This window comes from Pecten maximus, chromosome 7 (genome assembly GCF_902652985.1).
Source record: "Pecten maximus chromosome 7, xPecMax1.1, whole genome shotgun sequence".
Classification (NCBI taxonomy): Eukaryota; Metazoa; Mollusca; class Bivalvia; order Pectinida; family Pectinidae; genus Pecten; species Pecten maximus.
The window spans coordinates 11,197,948-11,217,445 of NC_047021.1; the positions used below are offsets into that span (position 1 = coordinate 11,197,948).

At 41.1% G+C, this 19,498-nt stretch overlaps 1 protein-coding gene across 2 annotated transcripts in view; it reads left to right on the forward strand.

The window, feature by feature from the left end:
- Positions 1-19,498, forward strand: part of LOC117331594 (integrin beta-3-like) — a 51,168-nt gene that overhangs the window by 16,159 nt on the left and 15,511 nt on the right. Inside the window, exons 2-6 of one of the 2 annotated variants that reach the window (XM_033890399.1) lie at positions 9,681-9,774; positions 10,795-10,817; positions 11,956-12,086; positions 14,765-14,837; positions 18,979-19,060. In XM_033890399.1, the coding sequence (XP_033746290.1) occupies positions 9,714-9,774; positions 10,795-10,817; positions 11,956-12,086; positions 14,765-14,837; positions 18,979-19,060 (370 nt within the window). In that variant the 5' untranslated portion in view covers positions 9,681-9,713. Of the gene's footprint in view, positions 1-9,608; positions 9,775-10,794; positions 10,818-11,955; positions 12,087-14,764; positions 14,838-18,978; positions 19,061-19,498 lie in introns of those variants that run through there. The other variant, XM_033890400.1, reaches the window with a different exon arrangement.

A 19,498-nucleotide genomic window follows, 5' to 3' on the forward strand; every position in this document is an offset into this window, starting at 1 on the left:
ATATATACACTATTGATACAAAGGTTTACCCCACCAATATATACACTATTGATACAAAGGTTTACCCCACCAATATATACACTATTGATACAAAGGTTTACCCCCAATATATACACTATTGATACAAAGGTTTACCCCCAATATATACACTATTGATACAAAGGTGTACCCACCAATATATACACTATTGATACAAAGGTTTACCCCACCAATATATACACTATTGATACAAAGGTTTACCCCACCAATATATACACTATTGATACAAAGGTTTACCCCACCAATATATACACTATTGATACAAAGGTTTACCCCACCAATATATACACCATTGATACAAAGGTGTACCTCACCAATATATACACTATTGATACAAAGGTGTACCTCACCAATATATACACTATTGATACAAAGGTTTACCCCACCAATATATACACCATTGATACAAAGGTTTACCCCCACCAATATATACACTATTGATACAAAAGTTTACCCCCAATATATACACTATTGATACAAAGGTTTACCCCACCAATATATACACTATTGATACAAAGGTTTACCCCACCAATATATACACTGTTGATACAAAGGTTTACCCCACCAATATATACACTATTGATACAAAGGTGTACCCACCAATATATACACTATTGATACAAAGGTTTACCCCACCAATATATACACTATTAATACAAAGGTTTTCCCCACCAATATATACACTATTGATACAAAGGTTTACCCCACCAATATATACACTATTGATACAACTCCGCCAGACGTAACACAGAGAGTATATAAATCGGCTAACTCTCAGACGCCTTGTGCGCTGAAATGGTATTTTTTTCACCACAGGGTGCCGACATTTGGCTGTAGTTTTATTTGATAGAAACCAATATATTTAATAGTCTTTCTAGTCCTAATAACGTTGCTTAACTTTTTATTGCCTCTATAACTCGTGTTCTCTAGTAATCAATCATAATAGATAAGGTGAGCCCTGTATTGTCTGACAACACGGAACTGTCCCTTCCTGTAACAGCTAGTCCGCATCATCCTTCCCTACATTGTAAGTACAGGTGGCCGGGAGATCCACCACACCTGTCACCATGACTACCCCAGCCCGTCAATCTTTACAAAACGCCTGTTTGATTCTGACATGTTTCTGGCTATTAGTGCCGTCAACAACTCAGCAACATTAACGATGTTAATATCAATCTCACCATCTTTTGACAAATTTCTTCTGGCACCGAAGGCAACTTACGTGTTATCCTCTCACCAAGTTTGGTCTCCTCCCAATTCCCTGTCCGCCTGACTACTGTGTGGAGAACGGCTCTGTACGGTTAACTTATATCAACTCAAAATACTGTATATCATTATATCTTGTTGTTAAACAAAGGACACACATTTGTCTGTATATGTCTTTGGTAAAGCAAATTGTACTTATGATTCGGTCAGTGTAGGAATACAGCTCCAGGTGTTTTAGGCAAAAACATTTAAAAATTACTACCAGTTACTTTCCAGATTAACAGGCCAAGACAGCTTTCTACACTTTAAATTATAATGCTAAAATTTATTATAACAAAAATAGTTGTCACAAAATTATTGTAAGTGCTATTCTAGATACGACTCTACCATTTATCAACTTCGTCATACTCACGGGGGCTCATTTTCGAATTCCGTTAGTGTGTGGTGAGGTTCCGGTATTAAACAATATATCTTCAGTGTGTGGTGAGGTTCCGGTATTAAACAATATATCGACGGTGTGGGGTGAGGTTCCGGTACTAAACAATATATCTTCAGTGTGTTGTGAGGTTCGGTACTAAACAATATATCGTCAGTGTGTGATGAGGTTCGGTACTAAACAATATATCGTCAGTGTGTGGTGAGGTTCGGTACTAAACAATATATCGTCAGTGTGTGATGAGGTTCCGGTACTAAACAATATATCGTCAGTGTGTGGTGAGGTTCCGGTACTAACGGTACTAAACAATATATCGTCAGTGTGTGGTGAGGTTCGGTACTAAACAACATATCGTCAGTGTGTGGTGAGGTTCCGGTACTAACCACTATATCGTCAGTGTGTGGTGAGGTTCCGGTACTAAACAACATATCGTCAGTGTGTGGTGAGGTTCCGGTACTAAACACTATATCGTCAGTGTGTGGTGAGGTTCCGGTACTAAACAATATATCGTCAGTGTGTGGTGAGGTTCGGTACTAAACAACATATCGTCAGTGTGTGGTGAGGTTTCGGTACTAAACAATATATCGTCAGTGTGTGGTGAGGTTCGGTACTAAACACTATATCGTCAGTGTGTGGTGAGGTTCGGTACTAAACAATATATCGTCAGTGTGTGGTGAGGTTCCGGTACTAACGGTACTAAACAATATATCGTCAGTGTGTGTTGAGTTTCCGGTACTAAACAACGTATCGCTAGTGTTTGAGGAGGTTCCGGTACTAAACAAAATATCGTCAGTGTGTGGTGAGGTTCCGGTCCTTAACAATATATCGTCAGTGTGGGGTGAGGTTCCGGTACTTAACAATATGTCGCTAGTGTTTGATGAGGTTCCGGTACTAAAAAATTAATCGTCAGTGTGTGGTGAGGTTCCGGTACTAAACAATATATCGTCAGTGTGTGGTGAGGTTCGGTACTAAACACTATATCGTCAGTGTGTAGTGAGGTTCCGGTACTAAACAATATGTCGTCAGTGTGTGATGAGTTTCCGGTACTAAACAATATGTCGTCAGTGTGTGGTGAGGTTCCGGTACTTAACAATATATCGTCAGTGTGGGGTGAGGTTCCGGTACTAAACAATATGTCGCCAGTGTTTGATGAGGTTCCGGTACTAAAAAATATATCGCCAGTATTTGTTGAGGTTCCGGTACTAAATAATATATCGTCGGTGTGGGGTGAGGTTCCGGTACTAAACAATATATCGTCAGTGTGTGGTGAGGTTCGGTACTAAACAATATATCGTCAGTGTGTGATGAGTTTCCGGTACTAAACAATATGTCGTCAGTGTGTGGTGAGGTTCCGGTACTTAACACTATATCGCCAGTATTTGTTGAGGTTCCGGTACTAAACAATATATTGTCAGTGTGTGGTGAGGTTCCGGTACTAAACAATATATCATCAGTGTGTTGTGAGGTTCGGTACTAAACAATATATCGTCAGTGTGTGGTGAGGTTCCGGTACTAAACAATATATCGTCAGTGTGTGTTGAGGTTCCGGTACTAAACAATATATCTTCACTGAGTGGTGAGGTTCGGTACTAAACAATATATCGTCAGTGTGTGATGACATTCCGGTACTAAACAATATATCGTCAGTGTGTGATGATGTTCGGTACTAAACAATATATCGTCAGTGTGTGGTGAGGTTCCGGTACTAACGGTACTAAACAATATATCGTCAGTGTGTTGTGAATTTCCGGTACTAAACAATATATCGCTAGTGTTTGATGAGGTTCCGGTACTAAACAATATATCGTCGGTGTGGGGTGAGGTTACGATACTAAACAATATATCGTCAGTGTGTGGTGAGGTTCCGGTACTAAACAATATATCGTCGGTGTGGGGTGAGGTTACGGTACTAAACAATATACCGTCAGTGTGTGGTGAGGTTCGGTACTAAACAATATGTCGTCAGTGTGTGGTGAGGTTCCGGTACTTAACACTATATCGCCAATATTTGTTGAGGTTGCGGTACTAAACAATATATTGTCAGTGTGTGGTGCGGTTCCGGTACTAAACAATATATCGTCAGTGTGTGGTGAGGTTCCGGTACTAAAAAATATATCGACGGTGTGTGGTGAGGTATATCTGAGATCAATACGAAATTGTCAACGTCATCATACTCATAAGGGTTCGTTTCCGATTTTTGAGAATTGTAAGACACAGAAACAGTCCAGTATTTGTAAAAACGTTGTGAAAAATCGGGAACATTGATATGATTTTTGGGCGTGTATACCTTTGCTGATGCCAAACGGCTTCCTTACTCTCAAAATCGAAGTCGATCCTCCGTGTACATCGTCTGCTACCTAGAGTCACTGATCGGACCTATCTGTTTCAAACGCCCTGGAATCGTTGTCACCTACTGTCGGGACGGCTTTTACTTAGAATTTTAGAGCTGCATTTTTCTGAAAATAACGTAAATCCAGTCGATAGAAGCATAGGCATTTTTGAGGAAAAAATCGAGTCTATCCAGCACAATACCCGTTCAATGTTGTATCAATCCGAAACAATAATGGTACATATATATAAATGAGCAAAACATGCCTTAATTTCAAACAATCAGAAATTATGCAATTGTTAACAATTTTGCGATAGCTACACACGTATTTAAAATATAGAACAAAACTAAGTATGTGAAAAAGAAAAAAATAAATAAATAAATAAATCGAAGAGCGTATACGTATCGTTAACGATAACCAGGAAATATAAAAAAAACAAAGAGCGTATCGTTTACGATAACACTAGGACATCTATTATTTCTTATTCGGCTGTTCTTGGGTTTGACCTCTGACGTCACCTACACGATAAATGGGAAATTCAAACGCACTTTTGCTTCAGTCTAAACTATATGAATGGACATATTCACATATGCTAGTCTATATACAGGTTGAGTGACAGATAAATAGGATGTCGTCCAATACATATCGACTGTATATTAGCATCTGGTAATGATTCAATGTACTCACAACAGAGTATAGTGGTCATTGTGTGGTATATTACAGATACATGTATATAGTACACCAGGTTGAATATTAAAGGTGTGAACTACCACGTTTTACGACAGGTATATAGTACCACGTGGTATACGACAGGTATATAGTACCACGTGGTATACTACAGGTTTATAGTACCACGTGGTATACTACAGGTTTATAGTACCACGTGGTATACTACAGGTGTATTGTAGCACCTGGTATACCACAGGTGTACTGTAGCACCTGGTATACCACAGGTGTATATTACCTCGTGCTATACTACAGGTGTCTATTACCATGTGGTATACTACAGGTGGTATGATATAGGTGTATATTACCACGTGGTATACTACAGGAGTATTGTACCACGTGGTATATTACATGTGTATACTATAATGTGGTATGCTAAAGGTGTATTGTACCACGTGGTATGATACAGGTGTATTGAACTGCGTGGTATATCGTTGAAGTTGACTCTCACTTTTATTATATCACATGTGTAACTTGTCAACAGGTGAGAGTGTTTTTTATCATTAAGTATGAGGTTCAATTAAAAGTATTGTACTAGCTACTGTATGTTAAGAACGTACGCAACACAGGAACAGTATGTCCCGGAAAGGAAAACGTTTAAAATGTGTGCCCAGTGGTATTGTAAATGCCATTTTATTCCGATCTAACATACCAGAGTGTGAATAAATCGAATTAAGCCTAATCTAACCATCAGCGTTTGCCGTTGTGGTGAATATACAAATGGCTGGACGGGATGACCGCTCACCGGTAATGCATGTGCATTCCTGTTTCATTGAACGAACATTTATGCGCCGTGTAGCGCGTAATTATTATATTGGTAAATACTTAATTCATTCTCGGAAATGTATAAAGCATGGGTGTGAAAAGGTCAGTCGACCACGTGCCGAAAAGGTCAAGGGGTCATGTCCTTGGGTATCACTTTATATCTTTGTAAACGAATGAAGTGTTTCTGTCATGCTCCATTCCCATGAAATGCTTTAAATATGTGAAGGGCTGTAACTACGTTCTCCTATAATAACTGGCTTCGACCTACCGTGGCTCAGTCAAAGACTACCAATTACATACAGCGTACCCGGATAGGGTCAGTCTAGTGTGAGCCCGGGTCAGGACACTTGAAACATTCCCTTCAGTGTGAAGTGTAAGTGTTTAGGTCCGATACAAGACAACAGATCGCGAGTGTCTTGATTTTGTGAAGTTGTGGTTCAGAACAAAATAATCGTGGGTATTAGAAACTTCATGTATATCGTCATTATATATCGTCAATAGTGGAGAGGTTCCGATACTAAACATTATATATCGTCAATAGTGGAGAGGTTCCGATACTAAACATTATATATCGTCAATAGTGGAGAGGTTCCGATACTAAACATTATATATCGTCAATAGTGGAGAGGTTCCGATACTAAACATTATATATCGTCAATAGTGGAGAGGTTCCGATTAAAAACAATATATTACCAACGTCTGGTCTGGGAAATGTATATTCTTATCAATATACCGTCAGTATATAGTGAGGTTCTGGCACTGAACAATATATCGTCAGTGTGTGGTGAGGTTCCGGTACTAAACAATATATTGTCAGTGTGTGGTGAGGTTCCGGTACTAAACAATATATCGTCAGTATTTGATGAGGTTCCGATACTAAACAATATATCGTCAATGTTTGATGAGGTTCCGGTACTTAACAATATATTGTCAGTGTGCGGTGAGGTTCCGGTACTAAACAATATATCGTCAGTGTGTGATGAGGTTCCGGTACTAAACAATATATCGTCAGTGTATGGTGAGGTTCGGTACTAAACAATATATCGTCAGTGTGTGGTGAGGTTCCGGTACTAAACAATATATCGTCAGTGTGTGATGAGGTTCGGTATTAAACAATATATCGTCAGTGTGTGATGAGGTTCCGGTATAAACAATATATCGTCGGTGTGTGATGAGGTTCCGGTACTAAACAATATATCGTCAGTGTGTGGTGAGGTTCCGGTACTAAACAATATATCGTCAGTGTGTGATGAGGTTCGGTATTAAACAATATATCGTCAGTGTGTGATGAGGTTCCGGTATAAACAATATATCGTCGGTGTGTGATGAGGTTCCGGTACTAAACAATATATCGTCAGTGTGTGGTGAGGTTTCGGAATAAACAATATATCGTCAGTGTGTGATGAGGTTCCGGTATAAACAATATATCGTCGGTGTGTGATGAGGTTCCGGTACTAAACAATATATCGTCAGTGTGTGGTGAGGTTCCGGTATTAAACAATATATCGTCAGTGTTTGGTGAGCTTCCGGTACTAAACAATATATCGTCAGTGTGTGGTGAGCTTCCGGTATAAACAATATATCGTCAGTGTGTGATGAGGTTCGGTACTAAACAATATATCGTCAGTGTGTGGTGAGGTTCCGATACTAAACAATATATCGTCAGTATTTGATGAGGTTCCGATACTAAACAATATATCGTCAGTATTTGGTGAGGTTCCGGTACTAAACAATATATCGTTGATGTTTGATGAGGTTCCGGTACTTAACAATATATCGTCAGTATGTGGTGAGGTTCCGATACTAAACAATATATCGTCAGTGTGTGATGAGGTTCCGGTACTAAACAATATATCGTCAGTGTGTGGTGAGGTTCCGGTACTAAACATTATATATCGTCAGTGTGTGATGAGGTTCGGTATTAAACAAGATATCGTCAGTGTGTGATGAGGTTCCGGTATAAACAATATATCGTCGGTGTGTGATGAGGTTCCGGTACCAAACAATATATCGTCAGTGTGTGGTGAGGTTCCGGTACTAAACAATATATCGCCAATGTGTGGTGAGGTTCCGGTATAAACAATATATCGTCAATTTGTGGTGAGGTTCCGGTACTAAACAATAGATAAGGTGTTTTTCCCCGTGGGATACAGTCGGACGACCTGTGTTTTGCCCCGTGGGATACAGTCGGACGACCTGTGTTTTGCCCCGTGGGATACAGTCGGACGACTTGTGTTATGTCCCGTGGGATACAGTCGGACGACCTGTGCTTTGTCCCGTGGGATACATTCGCACGACCTGTGTTTTGTCCCTTGGGATACAGTCGGACGACTTGTGTTATGTCTCGTGGGATACAGTCGGACGACCTGTGCTTTGTCCCGTGGGATACATTCGGACGACCTGTGTTTTGCCCCGTGGGATACAGTCGGACGACTTGTGTTATGTCCCGTGGGATACAGTCGGACGACCTGTGCTTTGTCCCGTGGGATACATTCGGACGACCTGTGTTTTTCCCCGTGGGATACAGTCGGACGACTTGTGTTATGTCTCGTGGGATACAGTCGGACGACCTGTGCTTTGTCCCGTGGGATACATTCGGACGACCTGTGTTTTGCCCCGTGGGATACAGTCGGACGACTTGTGTTATGTCTCGTGGGATACAGTCGGACGACCTGTGCTTTGTCCCGTGGGATACATTCGGACGACTTGTGTTATGTCCCGTGGGATACAGTCGGACGACCTGTGTTTTGCCCCGTGGGATACAGTCGGACGACTTGTGTTTTGTCCCGTGGGATACAGTCGGACGACCTGTGGTTTTTTCCCGGGGGATACAGTCGGACGACCTGTGCTTTGTCCCGTGGGATACAGTCGGACGACCTGTGTTTTTCCCCGTGGGATACAGTCGGACGACCTGTGTTTTTCCCCGTGGGATACAGTCGGACGACCTGTGTTTTTCCCCGTGGGTTACAGTCGGACGACCTGTGTTTTGTCCCGTGGGATATAGTCGGACTACCTGTGTTTTGCCCCGTGGGATACAGTCGGACGACTTGTGTTTTGCCCCGTGGGATACAGTCGGACGACTAGTGTTTTGTCCCGTGGGATACAGTCGGACGACCTGTGTTTTGTCCCGTCGGACACAGTCGGACGACCTGTGTTTTTCCCCGTGGGATACAGTCGGACGACCTGTGTTTTTCCCCGTGGGTTACAGTCGGACGACCTGTGTTTTGTCCCGTGGGATATAGTCGGACTACCTGTGTTTTGCCCCGTGGGATACAGTCGGACGACTTGTGTTTTGCCCCGTGGGATACAGTCGGACGACTAGTTTTTTGCCCCGTGGGATACAGTCGGACGACCTGTGCTTTGTCCCGTGGGATACAGTCGGACGACCTGTGTTTTGTCCCGTCGGATACAGTCGGACGACTAGTGTTTTGTCCCGTGGGATACAGTCGGACGACCTGTGTTTTGCCCCGTGGGATACAGTCGGACGACCTGTGTTTTCCCCTTGGGATACAGTCGGACGACCTGTTTTTTTCCCCGTGGGATATAGTCGGACGACCTGTTTTTTCCCCGCGGGATACAGTCGGACGACCTGTGTTTTTCCCCGTGGGATACAGTCGGACGACTTGTGTTTTTCCCCGTTTGTTACAGTCGGATGACTTATGTTTTGTTATCGTGTGGTACACACATAACTATACAGTTGCTGTCCGTATGGCATCACGGGAAACATCTTAGTAATGCATCACAAACACGGACTGGTCAATCAATTCTCTCCACTCAACACGAGCACCTCACAGAACTTCAAAGGAGAGTTAGTAATTATTATAACATCATATCAGCCCATAATATCAAGGTTACAGCTTTGGTCACGAACGGTCACGCGCAGGGCGCTGTGTCATGCCACAAAATGCTCTTGGTCAGGCGTCGGTTTATATCCTTTAACCATGTCTTATCTTGATTAATAACACCGGTAATGGATTCGGGTGAGCCATTACAGTTGGGATATTGTTTGAAATAAAGATTAAATGATCGGTGGACCGTGACTACTCTAAATCGATGTCTTACATGACAAGAGCACGCGAGTGCGGTAGTGCGTACACGTACATGTACGTAGTGCCCGGATTAGAACTGCACAGTATTTTCAAGATATTATTCTACGCAAATCGTGTTTTAATTTGCAGGTCACTAGTGGCAGGGACTGACCGCGCGTGACGATGAAGCTGGACAGTTTGACGTTAGAGATAGTGATCGTCACATGTTACACTTTTCTATCAGGTAAGGCATGTGAACTTCACAGCTCGTGACCTTGAGCACATTTTGTATATCATTTATTACCGGTGATTTTCTAAGTGTTAATGTAAAACATGTTTTATGTAGTTTGTAACGCAGTAGATATCTTGTAATAATATATGTATAATTATATGTTTTATAGGTCATTAAGGCCAATATATGATAAGTTTACAAACATTTTATTGACTTGGATTACAATCATTTTATTGACTTGGATTGCACGGTTTCCGAACATCTGTGTTGTGTTGGTTTTCCCTATTACGTTACTTTGTATCGGGCGTGTACACATTAACACATCAAATGGTGGCAATAATTCGCGATCATCACTTAGAAGGAGATAGACATATTGAAGAGTAAATCGGAGAGGGGGATAAAGGATCTGTAGTTATTACAACCCTTTACTGTACGGGATTAGTCTCCATGACTACGAAATGTGGACCTAACATGTCTAACACTGGAGTATATCGTTCCCCCACCTATGACTCTATGAGACCTATAATGTAACATGTCTAACACTGGAGTACATCGTTCCCCCACCTATGACTCTATGAGACCTATAATGTAACATGTCTAACACTGGAGTATATCGTTCCCCCACCTATGACTCTATGAGACCTATAATGTAACATGTCTAACACTGGAGTATCTGGTTCTCCCACCTATTTGTTTTCCCACGTGCACTGACAGCGATATTCGGTACGGGTGGGTATTTAGTGCGATTACCAAACATACTGACATATAAATATCTGCCACACGTGAAAGGGACTGCAGTCATAAATAAAAACACCAAACTGCCTGGTACAACCTGTCTGTAATCTCCTCGCCCCCTCCACCCCTCCATAACCCCACAAGTTCCAGAGGAATTACGTTTCCAAACTAGCACCCACATCCCTGATATTGCCATGAAGGTGGCCACCTCTTTGAATGTTTACCGACCACATCTCCCCGGCATCTGCCTACTATCTCACCTTACCGGTGATAAATAATGATGTTTTCTTGTTGTAGGTTACAGAAGTCAAAGTACTGCCGTAAGTATTCACATACAATAGACATACATGTAGAGTGAACTAAGTGACCCGGCGTTAAGTATTGTCTTTGGCCATGTTGTTTGATTATTCACTTCCGGTTCAATTTCTTCCACAGTGTTTATGATAAGGATATAACAGTTTATTTAGTAACTGGGTTTGATGAAATGGGCCGGAAATATAGATGAGTATGTAACTGGTGATAGACCGATGAGAATGAGTTGAAATAGTTTATTACGTCAATACGCTTCATGTGTGAGAAGGGAATGTAACAGTGAAAAGGGAGGTCATTTCTGTAAACGCCTTTTATTTTCTGAGTTCATTCGACAACAATATTTCCCTTCAATTCCAATCTTAATTGGACCAGGAAATATTCTTGCAGTAAGACCAGTACTCAGTTCCTTGTTGATCTACTTAAAGGTCCATGTCCTGGTAACTACATCTCTGTTATAGGACTATGTCGCGCTATCTCACAATTATACGGCCTATCTGATCACAGTCAGTACCTTATGATAAACTTGTTCCTACAGCGACTTACTCGCCTCCATCACTTACTATCTGGAATATATCCAAAAATATGACTTCATTTTTATTTCTCGAAAACATAAAGATAATAACCTGATGTTTGTATGAATCAGAAGCGTTACAGTTGGTTTGTGTTGATACGCTCAGCACACACTAGGATTTAGCTCACTGTATATAGTAAAACGTTTCTTTGGAGATTAACATCAAATGTTAAAGATATAAAGTGTGTTTTATTCTGTCTAATCTCATTTCAAAGTAATCAGAAATGTAAAACAGAAAATATTCGACAAGTGCTGATAAGTCTTGTGCTGGACATTGTTAGTGGCTCTGTACATCGGTGTCGTCGCTGTCGTCGTAAACTACATGTATGTTGGAACGAGAAAAGGCAAATGTCTGTAACTTAGCAACGGGAAATTATTTAATTCTCGGGTTTTAGGATTCAGTAATATCTTGTAATATCCAGTTTTCCTTTTACGGCTACATTTGTTCACCTCGGTTTTGAATTATAACTCCTCTGTGTTCACCTTTTTAATTATATATATATGTTTCATTAAACGATAAACGTTAAATAAGTAGATATCGATAGGGCGGTAATATCGCACATGTTCTATTACAGAGGAGGTCACCACAATGTTCTAACCAGGGCGAATTGGTAAAAGGTCTGTGTGCCTGCTTTCCAGGATACAGCGGTTACGACTGCAGTAAACTCGACCCATCACTTGAGTTATCCTGTATCAATCCCCATACGTAAGTATCGGGCGGAGTAAGGTATGGGCCTTACAAACGTCAAACAAATCAATAACAATGTACGTAATAATACTATACAACAGTTATATTCCTAAATCACTGGCCCTAATGTCTGCCTTGACACTTCCTCACTTTTGACCTGTGGTTGGCCCCTGTGGTACCCTAATGTCTACCTTGATAATACCTCACTTTTGACCTGTGGTTGGCCCCGGTGGTACCCTAATGTCTACCTTGACAATACCTCACTTTTGACCTGTGGTTGGCCGCCCCTGTGGTACCCCAATGTCTACCTTGACACTTCCTCACTTTTGACCTGTAGTTGGCCCCTGTGATACCCGGATGTCTGCCTTTAAACTTCCTGACGTTTGACCTGTAGTTGGCCCCTGTGGTACCCTAATGTCTACCTTGACACTTCCTCACTTTTGACCCGTAGTTGGCCCCTGTGATACCCGGATGTCTGCCTTGACACTTCCTCACTTTTGACCTGTAGTTGGCCCCTGTAATACCCTGATGACCTGTAGTTGGCCCCTGTAATACCCTGATGTCTGCCTTGGCACTTCCTCACTTTTGACCTGTAGTTGCCCCCTGTAATAGCCTGATGTCTGCATTGACACTTCCTCACTTTTGACCTGTAGTTGGCCCCTGTGATACCCTGATGGCCTGTAGTTGGCCGCCCCTGTGATACCCTGATATCTGCCTTGACACTTCCTCACTTTTGACCTGTAGTTGGCCCCTGTAATACCCTGATGTCTGCATTGACACTTCCTCACTTTTGACCTGTAGTTGGCCCCTGTGATACCCTGATGGCCTGTAGTTGGCCGCCCCTGTGATACCCTGATATCTGCCTTGACACTTCCTCACTTTTGACCTGTAGTTGGCCCCTGTGATACCCTGATGTCTGCATTGACACTTCCTCACTTTTGACCTGTAGTTGGCCCCTGTGATACCCTGATGACCTGTAGTTGGCCGCCCCTGTGATACCCTGATATCTGCCTTGACACTTCCTAACTTTTGACCTGTGGTTGGCCCCTGTGATACCCTGATGACCTGTGGTTGGCCCCTGTGATACCCTGATGACCTGTGGTTGGCCCCTGTGATACCCTGATGACCTGTGGTTGGCCCCTGTGATACCCTGATGACCTGTGGTTGCCCCCTGTGATACCCTGATGACCTGTAGTTGGCCCCTGGGGTACCCTGATGACCTGTAGTTGGCCGCCCCTGTGATACCCTGATATCTGCCTTGACACTTCCTCACTTTTGACCTGTGGTTGGCCCCTGTGATACCCTGATGACCTGTGGTTGGCCCCTGTGATACCCTGATGACCTGTGGTTGACCCCTGTGATGAAGGCTTTGGACGCAGTCGCTGAGACATATCAGGGTCTAAATGTGGCATAATTGATTTACAACTACTTTACGCGCAGCTTTTTTATGAACGACTGGTTCGTCGGTTGTCAATATAACTTGACTGGGTGGGGTATCCTGCTGGGTGACTTTGGTATTGTACTTCAGTGAGGTAACACTATAAAGTCGGCATAAGTACCGCACTTTTATTAGGAGACAAACATTAACATACTTCAGCCTCTCAAAGTATATGACGTTAAACAATACAAAACCAAATGTAGTATTCTGTCAAAAACATCATACAACTGTTTCGTCTTTATTAGGCATATATGGGCATAAGTACATAAATACGCCATACAGATTCCACAGCTTGGTTAATAGAGCTATTTTTGTAGTTTCAAGTAACGTGAAACAAAGGCCGTACTGCAACAGACTTGACAAACCAATTCATAAACTGACAAACTTACGTTAGGCCACCCTAGTAACAACCGGAACAATAGATAACTAACTACCGTACTGAAGACATACAGTAAACATGGTGGTCCGCGGCCGTCGTGTGTAAAACCAGGATCTCACCAACGGGAAATCGTATAATGACATCCACATATAATTGGAAATCACAAAACTATAGGTCTGAACGGCTCATATTTCTGGAGGACTGTTCAGCGTTGCTCTGTCCCGTATCTGACAAATCATGCGTACTTCCAGCGGCTGTGCCACGTGTTCCCTGAATCTGTGAAGATTGTTTTTGTAGTGAAATGTTTGTGTTAAATGTTACTAAGCAGGGCTTGACATTTCGGTATCGTTTACTTTTTTGTTTTAAAATTTATTCACTTCCTGTCAGAAAATGCAGCTTTTGCAGCAGATAAAATGTGTTATTCACAAAAAGAATCGTTCTCGGGTCGACCCCGACATTCCACTCCACACGCGGCCAGCTGCCTGTCTGAATCATATCTGATGTCTAAGTCCAGGTTGGGATCTTAAAAACAAAACATTTTAATCTTAACATGTCTTGAAATCCACTTTTCAGCACATGTGGTCAGGTCGGGATATATATGCGTTAACGATATCATCTGACACCACGTGGCTACCATTGCTGTGGGTTGTCATCAACAGATAAGGCGTATCCTGTGAAATACATGTCATTAAAATGTATTAGCTATATGGTCTTCACGAATTATTTGAATTGGTGAATGACCTTGGACATTCTGTCCGCATGTCGAGTGGCCATACATACTTAATTACATTGTACCAACTTGATTGATTTAAGGTCAAGATTGCAATTTAAGGTCAATGGGCAGAAATGATGTTTTGATTTGAAATTTTTGCATTACAGGTCGGTAGAGATGGTATGTTCCGGACGCGGTCAGTGTGTGGGTGGGCGGTGTGAATGCGCCCGACGACGATCTGTAAGTATTTTACATGGTCAGTTGACATGCTACTACTGATAACCAAAGAAAGCCTACCTACACATATAATTATCAATTTTCAAAAGACAAAATATTAGTTAATCATGCTCCAGTATTATTAACCTCATATAACTGACTAATGGTTAAGATGTGGACCTACCTTATTTATGTAACTGGCAATGTGTTGTCTTAAATAACAACAAATGTATTGACCATGTCGTTCGACTGAACCCTAAAGAACTTGAAATCAAAGTGTCCTCTTTACCAGCCGCTTACCTCGATCGGACAGCATATATGTTGTGTGATACACGTTGCTTCACTTTCATACTGTGTACCTATGCTGTTTACATGTCACCATATACTATAGCACGGTTTCTATGAGAGGTATCGACTACTAGCAGGAAAAAAGTACCACACGTGGTTTCAGGAAATGTAGCTGTTTTATGAAGGCCATGGGAGTGTTGTTTAGATGTCACTGCGATATCACAGGCAACTACTGCCTGATGGCTCAGTTGTTACTGTGGTCGTGATGACATATATTTGCATAGCTGATGTCATCGATGAAGCTGGAGACGCTCACTCTTACGGAACACATGACCCTTATTTCCTCGTACTTTTATAGTGCTCCTGTGTACATATTTACTTTGGGTATATGTGATCCTCGTTTTATCGGTTTATAGTTAATAATACGGTTCTACTTACATTTTGGAACTCTCTTACTGGTGTCTGACACAGTGCCTTACGAAAGTACTCTCAAGTATGTAGCTGAATAAAGAATTCGTCTTTAGTTTATCATTACAGGGTATATCGTTGAACAATGATACATACTAAAGGTGATTCTGAATGTGTCGATTTAAAGTTAAAACATCCGGATGATATGATAGCGGAGTGAACTTTAATACGTTTTAATTTACACAATAACTGTAAACATTGACAATCATGTTACAAGTTTTGTGTTGGATACTTTCCAGTTTTATCAAATATTTCACGTGTATGTTGTTAATACGGAGAATATAAACGTTAGATATACAATTTTACTCAGAAGAAAACGGAAGTGATCTTTTCCATTACGGCTGTTTTCGCCGTTCAAACACGCCATACAATCCCATTTCTGTCAAAAATACACGATCCATAATTTACTGATGTTGCCTTGGCACTTAACTCCGGAAAACTGAAACACGACCATTTTCAATTAAATTGGTAAAATATAACTATCCAGAGGCACGAGTCTGTCTGGTGAAGTCACGTGACATCAAACAGTCCAAATGTCGGCAGCTGTTGCCTCATTTTATGTACCCAGGCTACGGGCAATCCGAGGTAGCAGGTATTTCCTTTTATATCGTAGAATGATTCTGTATTTCTTTGTGATGAGTATATGTCATGGTTCCGATATGATTGCTATGGACATGATGACTTTCACAATTCCATGGCAGACACAATCTCAGTAGGCAACACATTACGATAAGGGCTGTAAAGGTCACAGACATAGTGTAGGACAAGTACGTGTAATGTATGTCATAACAAACTATGTAGCTATTGCTGAAAGGAAAATGGCATTCTTCCCACTTTCACAATATACATGTACGACTTATGGTTATCTAGTAATTATTAACTGATTGGTTTTGGCCGTATCCTGCCATGTAAATGGTAAGGTTTATATAGTGATGCACGTGCATTGTATGATGTCATGCACATCGACTGGACTATCACTATTAGACAATCCCTACATTATTAATGGTAATGGGTGTTTTTGAAGCCTCATTTTTCCTGAAATGTCTCCTTTTATGACCCATTGTTGTACCAGTATGTTAGGGGTGTACGTAGCTGATTATCTGCTAAGCCGAGGGCGACACCAGGCCGTGACGACTCTTAAAGCTGTACCTCACCCAGACATCATTCCCATCACTACGTCCTGTGGTCCTCTAATGTCGGAACAATGTTTCCCAGATGTCTATATAATAGCGGAATGTCTTGGTCCATTCTCGCCCAGGTCGTGACATCTCGTGACGTTCCGTTACATTCCGTCACATTCCGTCACACCAAGATCCGTGTCTGGTTATGTTTCCGGGGAAGTTAAGTTGTCACTTAGAGATGTTTATTCCTAAAAGATATGTAAGATGTCAGGCTCTGCTTTAAAGTTACACATTTTGTGTGACCTAGCACATACAGGAAAAGTCATCGCATTGTGTGATTTTCGGTTTTGTGCAATTTTGACGAGTAATGACTCACCATGTTCAAGATTTGGTTAACTTGCATTGTCTCATAGGGTTACATATGCATGTACACGTGCATATATATTATAGTATAGTATAAATCATATATCTGACATCGGGTACCCAGTAGTCAAAGAAAATACCAATGACGTTTTACTCTTTTTATCCACGCGCCCTATATCTGTAACGCACATATTATTATTAATCACCATCATTGTCAGCAGTGCATTTTGTTTCTCAAGACAGGTGCTTCGGGAAAGTTTAGACATTCTTGTCTCCCCATCCATCTGTCCATTTGACCGCGTAGGAATATCTCGTTTGCACGATTTAGTTATGCACGAGTGAAATGTACTTTTTGTGTTTATACCAAAGAGTCACCGTTTTGTTCCTGATAGTTGTAATGTAAAGTGATTTACAATATTATGTTATTACACACAGATCGATACCTGATAGTTATAATGTAAAGTGATTTACAATATTATGTTATTACACACAGATCGATACCTGATAGTTGTAACGTAAAGTGATTTGCAATATTATATTATGACACACAGATCGATACCTGATAGTTGTAACGTAAAGTGATTTGCAATATTATATTATTACACACAGATCGATACCTGATAGTTATAATGTAAAGTGATTTACAATATTATGCTATTACACACAGATCGATACCTGATACATGTAGTTATAATGTAAAGTGATTTACAATATTATGTTATTACACACAGATCGATACCTGATAGTTATAATGTAAAGTGTGTAATGTAAAGTGATTTACAATATTATGTTATTACACACAGATCGATACCTGATAGTTATAATGTAAAGTGATTTACAATATTATGTTATTACACACAGATCGATACCTGATAGTTATAATGTAAAGTGTGTAATGTAAAGTGATTTACAATATTATGTTATTACACACAGATCGATACCTGATAGTTGTAATGTAAAGTGATTTACAATATTATATTATTACACACAGATCGATACCCCGTCAGGTTAGTACATTGTATATATACAGAAACACCTTCACAGGTTTCGTTTCCAGTTTGTAACGTGTAGCCTGTCTCAACAAAAACCGAAACAGACAAAATCTCTCGCCGTCAAACTGCCCGATGTAAGAAAAGACTTCCAAGCTTATACCTCTGCACAGCCCATATAGACAAAGACGTTTGGTAAACAATAGTCCAGTGAATGTTAGGGATCATCAGGATTGCTGTAGCCGCCTTCCTTAAAACATAATAAGAAGGATGTTTCCTTACTTCTCACAATTCTATTTTTTCCAGGTTTTATAAGGTATTGGAATATATCTTAAGGTATACTTATTTTCCGGATTATTAAGCATTATTAATTACCAACATGGATTTCTACCTTAATGCATTACAGACAGATATAGCACGTGGCGTTTTCTTGCGTTACATATTTTGATCCAACTTTCACATAATTTGGATTTCTCTAGATTTTTCCACTCTCGGTCTCAGCCATGTGTATTATTTAGGGTTTCCAATGAGCCCCACACGCCACAACAATACAGAGATACCTCTTCTTCTAAATCAGGAGAGTACATTACAAACCGATCTAGGTCCAAATATAAATACTAAGAAAGTATATAACACCAAACCATCTTTTTGAAATGTCGCCAAAAGCAGTTGGAACCGTTATTAACAATTTGATATTGATGTACCCCGTGCAAAACGTCTAAAATAACCTACCTGGATTTCAATTTGATATATGGAGAACGCGGCCAACAACCAGATTTGTACTCTTCACTTCATCAATTTGATAAAGTTTATGTTTTAAACGTTTTCACTAATTGTCATCTCTTTTTGGTTATCAATTCCAACCTAATTGTGTTTGCCTATACTTATATTACCCTGCTAAACACTAGAAACTGACCACTAAATGCTTGATTACAGAGACGCCCGGACAAATTCAGCGGGGAGTACTGCGAGTGTGACGACTACACCTGTCCCTTCTACATGGGTCAGATGTGTGGAGGTAAGTACTGTCTGTGTGACCACTACACCTGTCAGATGTGTGGAGGTAAGTACTGTCTGTGTGACCACTACACCTGTCAGATGTGTGGAGGTAAGTACTGTCTGTGTGACCACTACACCTGTCAGATGTGTGGAGGTAAGTACTGTCTGTGTGACCACTACACCTGTCAGATGTGTGGAGGTAAGTACTGTCTGTGTGACGACTACACCTGTCAGATGTGTGGAGGTAAGTACTGTCTGTGTGACCACTACACCTGTCAGATGTGTGGAGGTAAGTACTGTCTGTGTGACCACTACACCTGTCAGATGTGTGGAGGTAAGTACTGTCTGTGTGACCACTACACCTGTCAGATGTGTGGAGGTAAGTACTGTCTGTGTGACGACTACACCTGTCAGATGTGTGGAGGTAAGTACTGTCTGTGTGACCACTACACCTGTC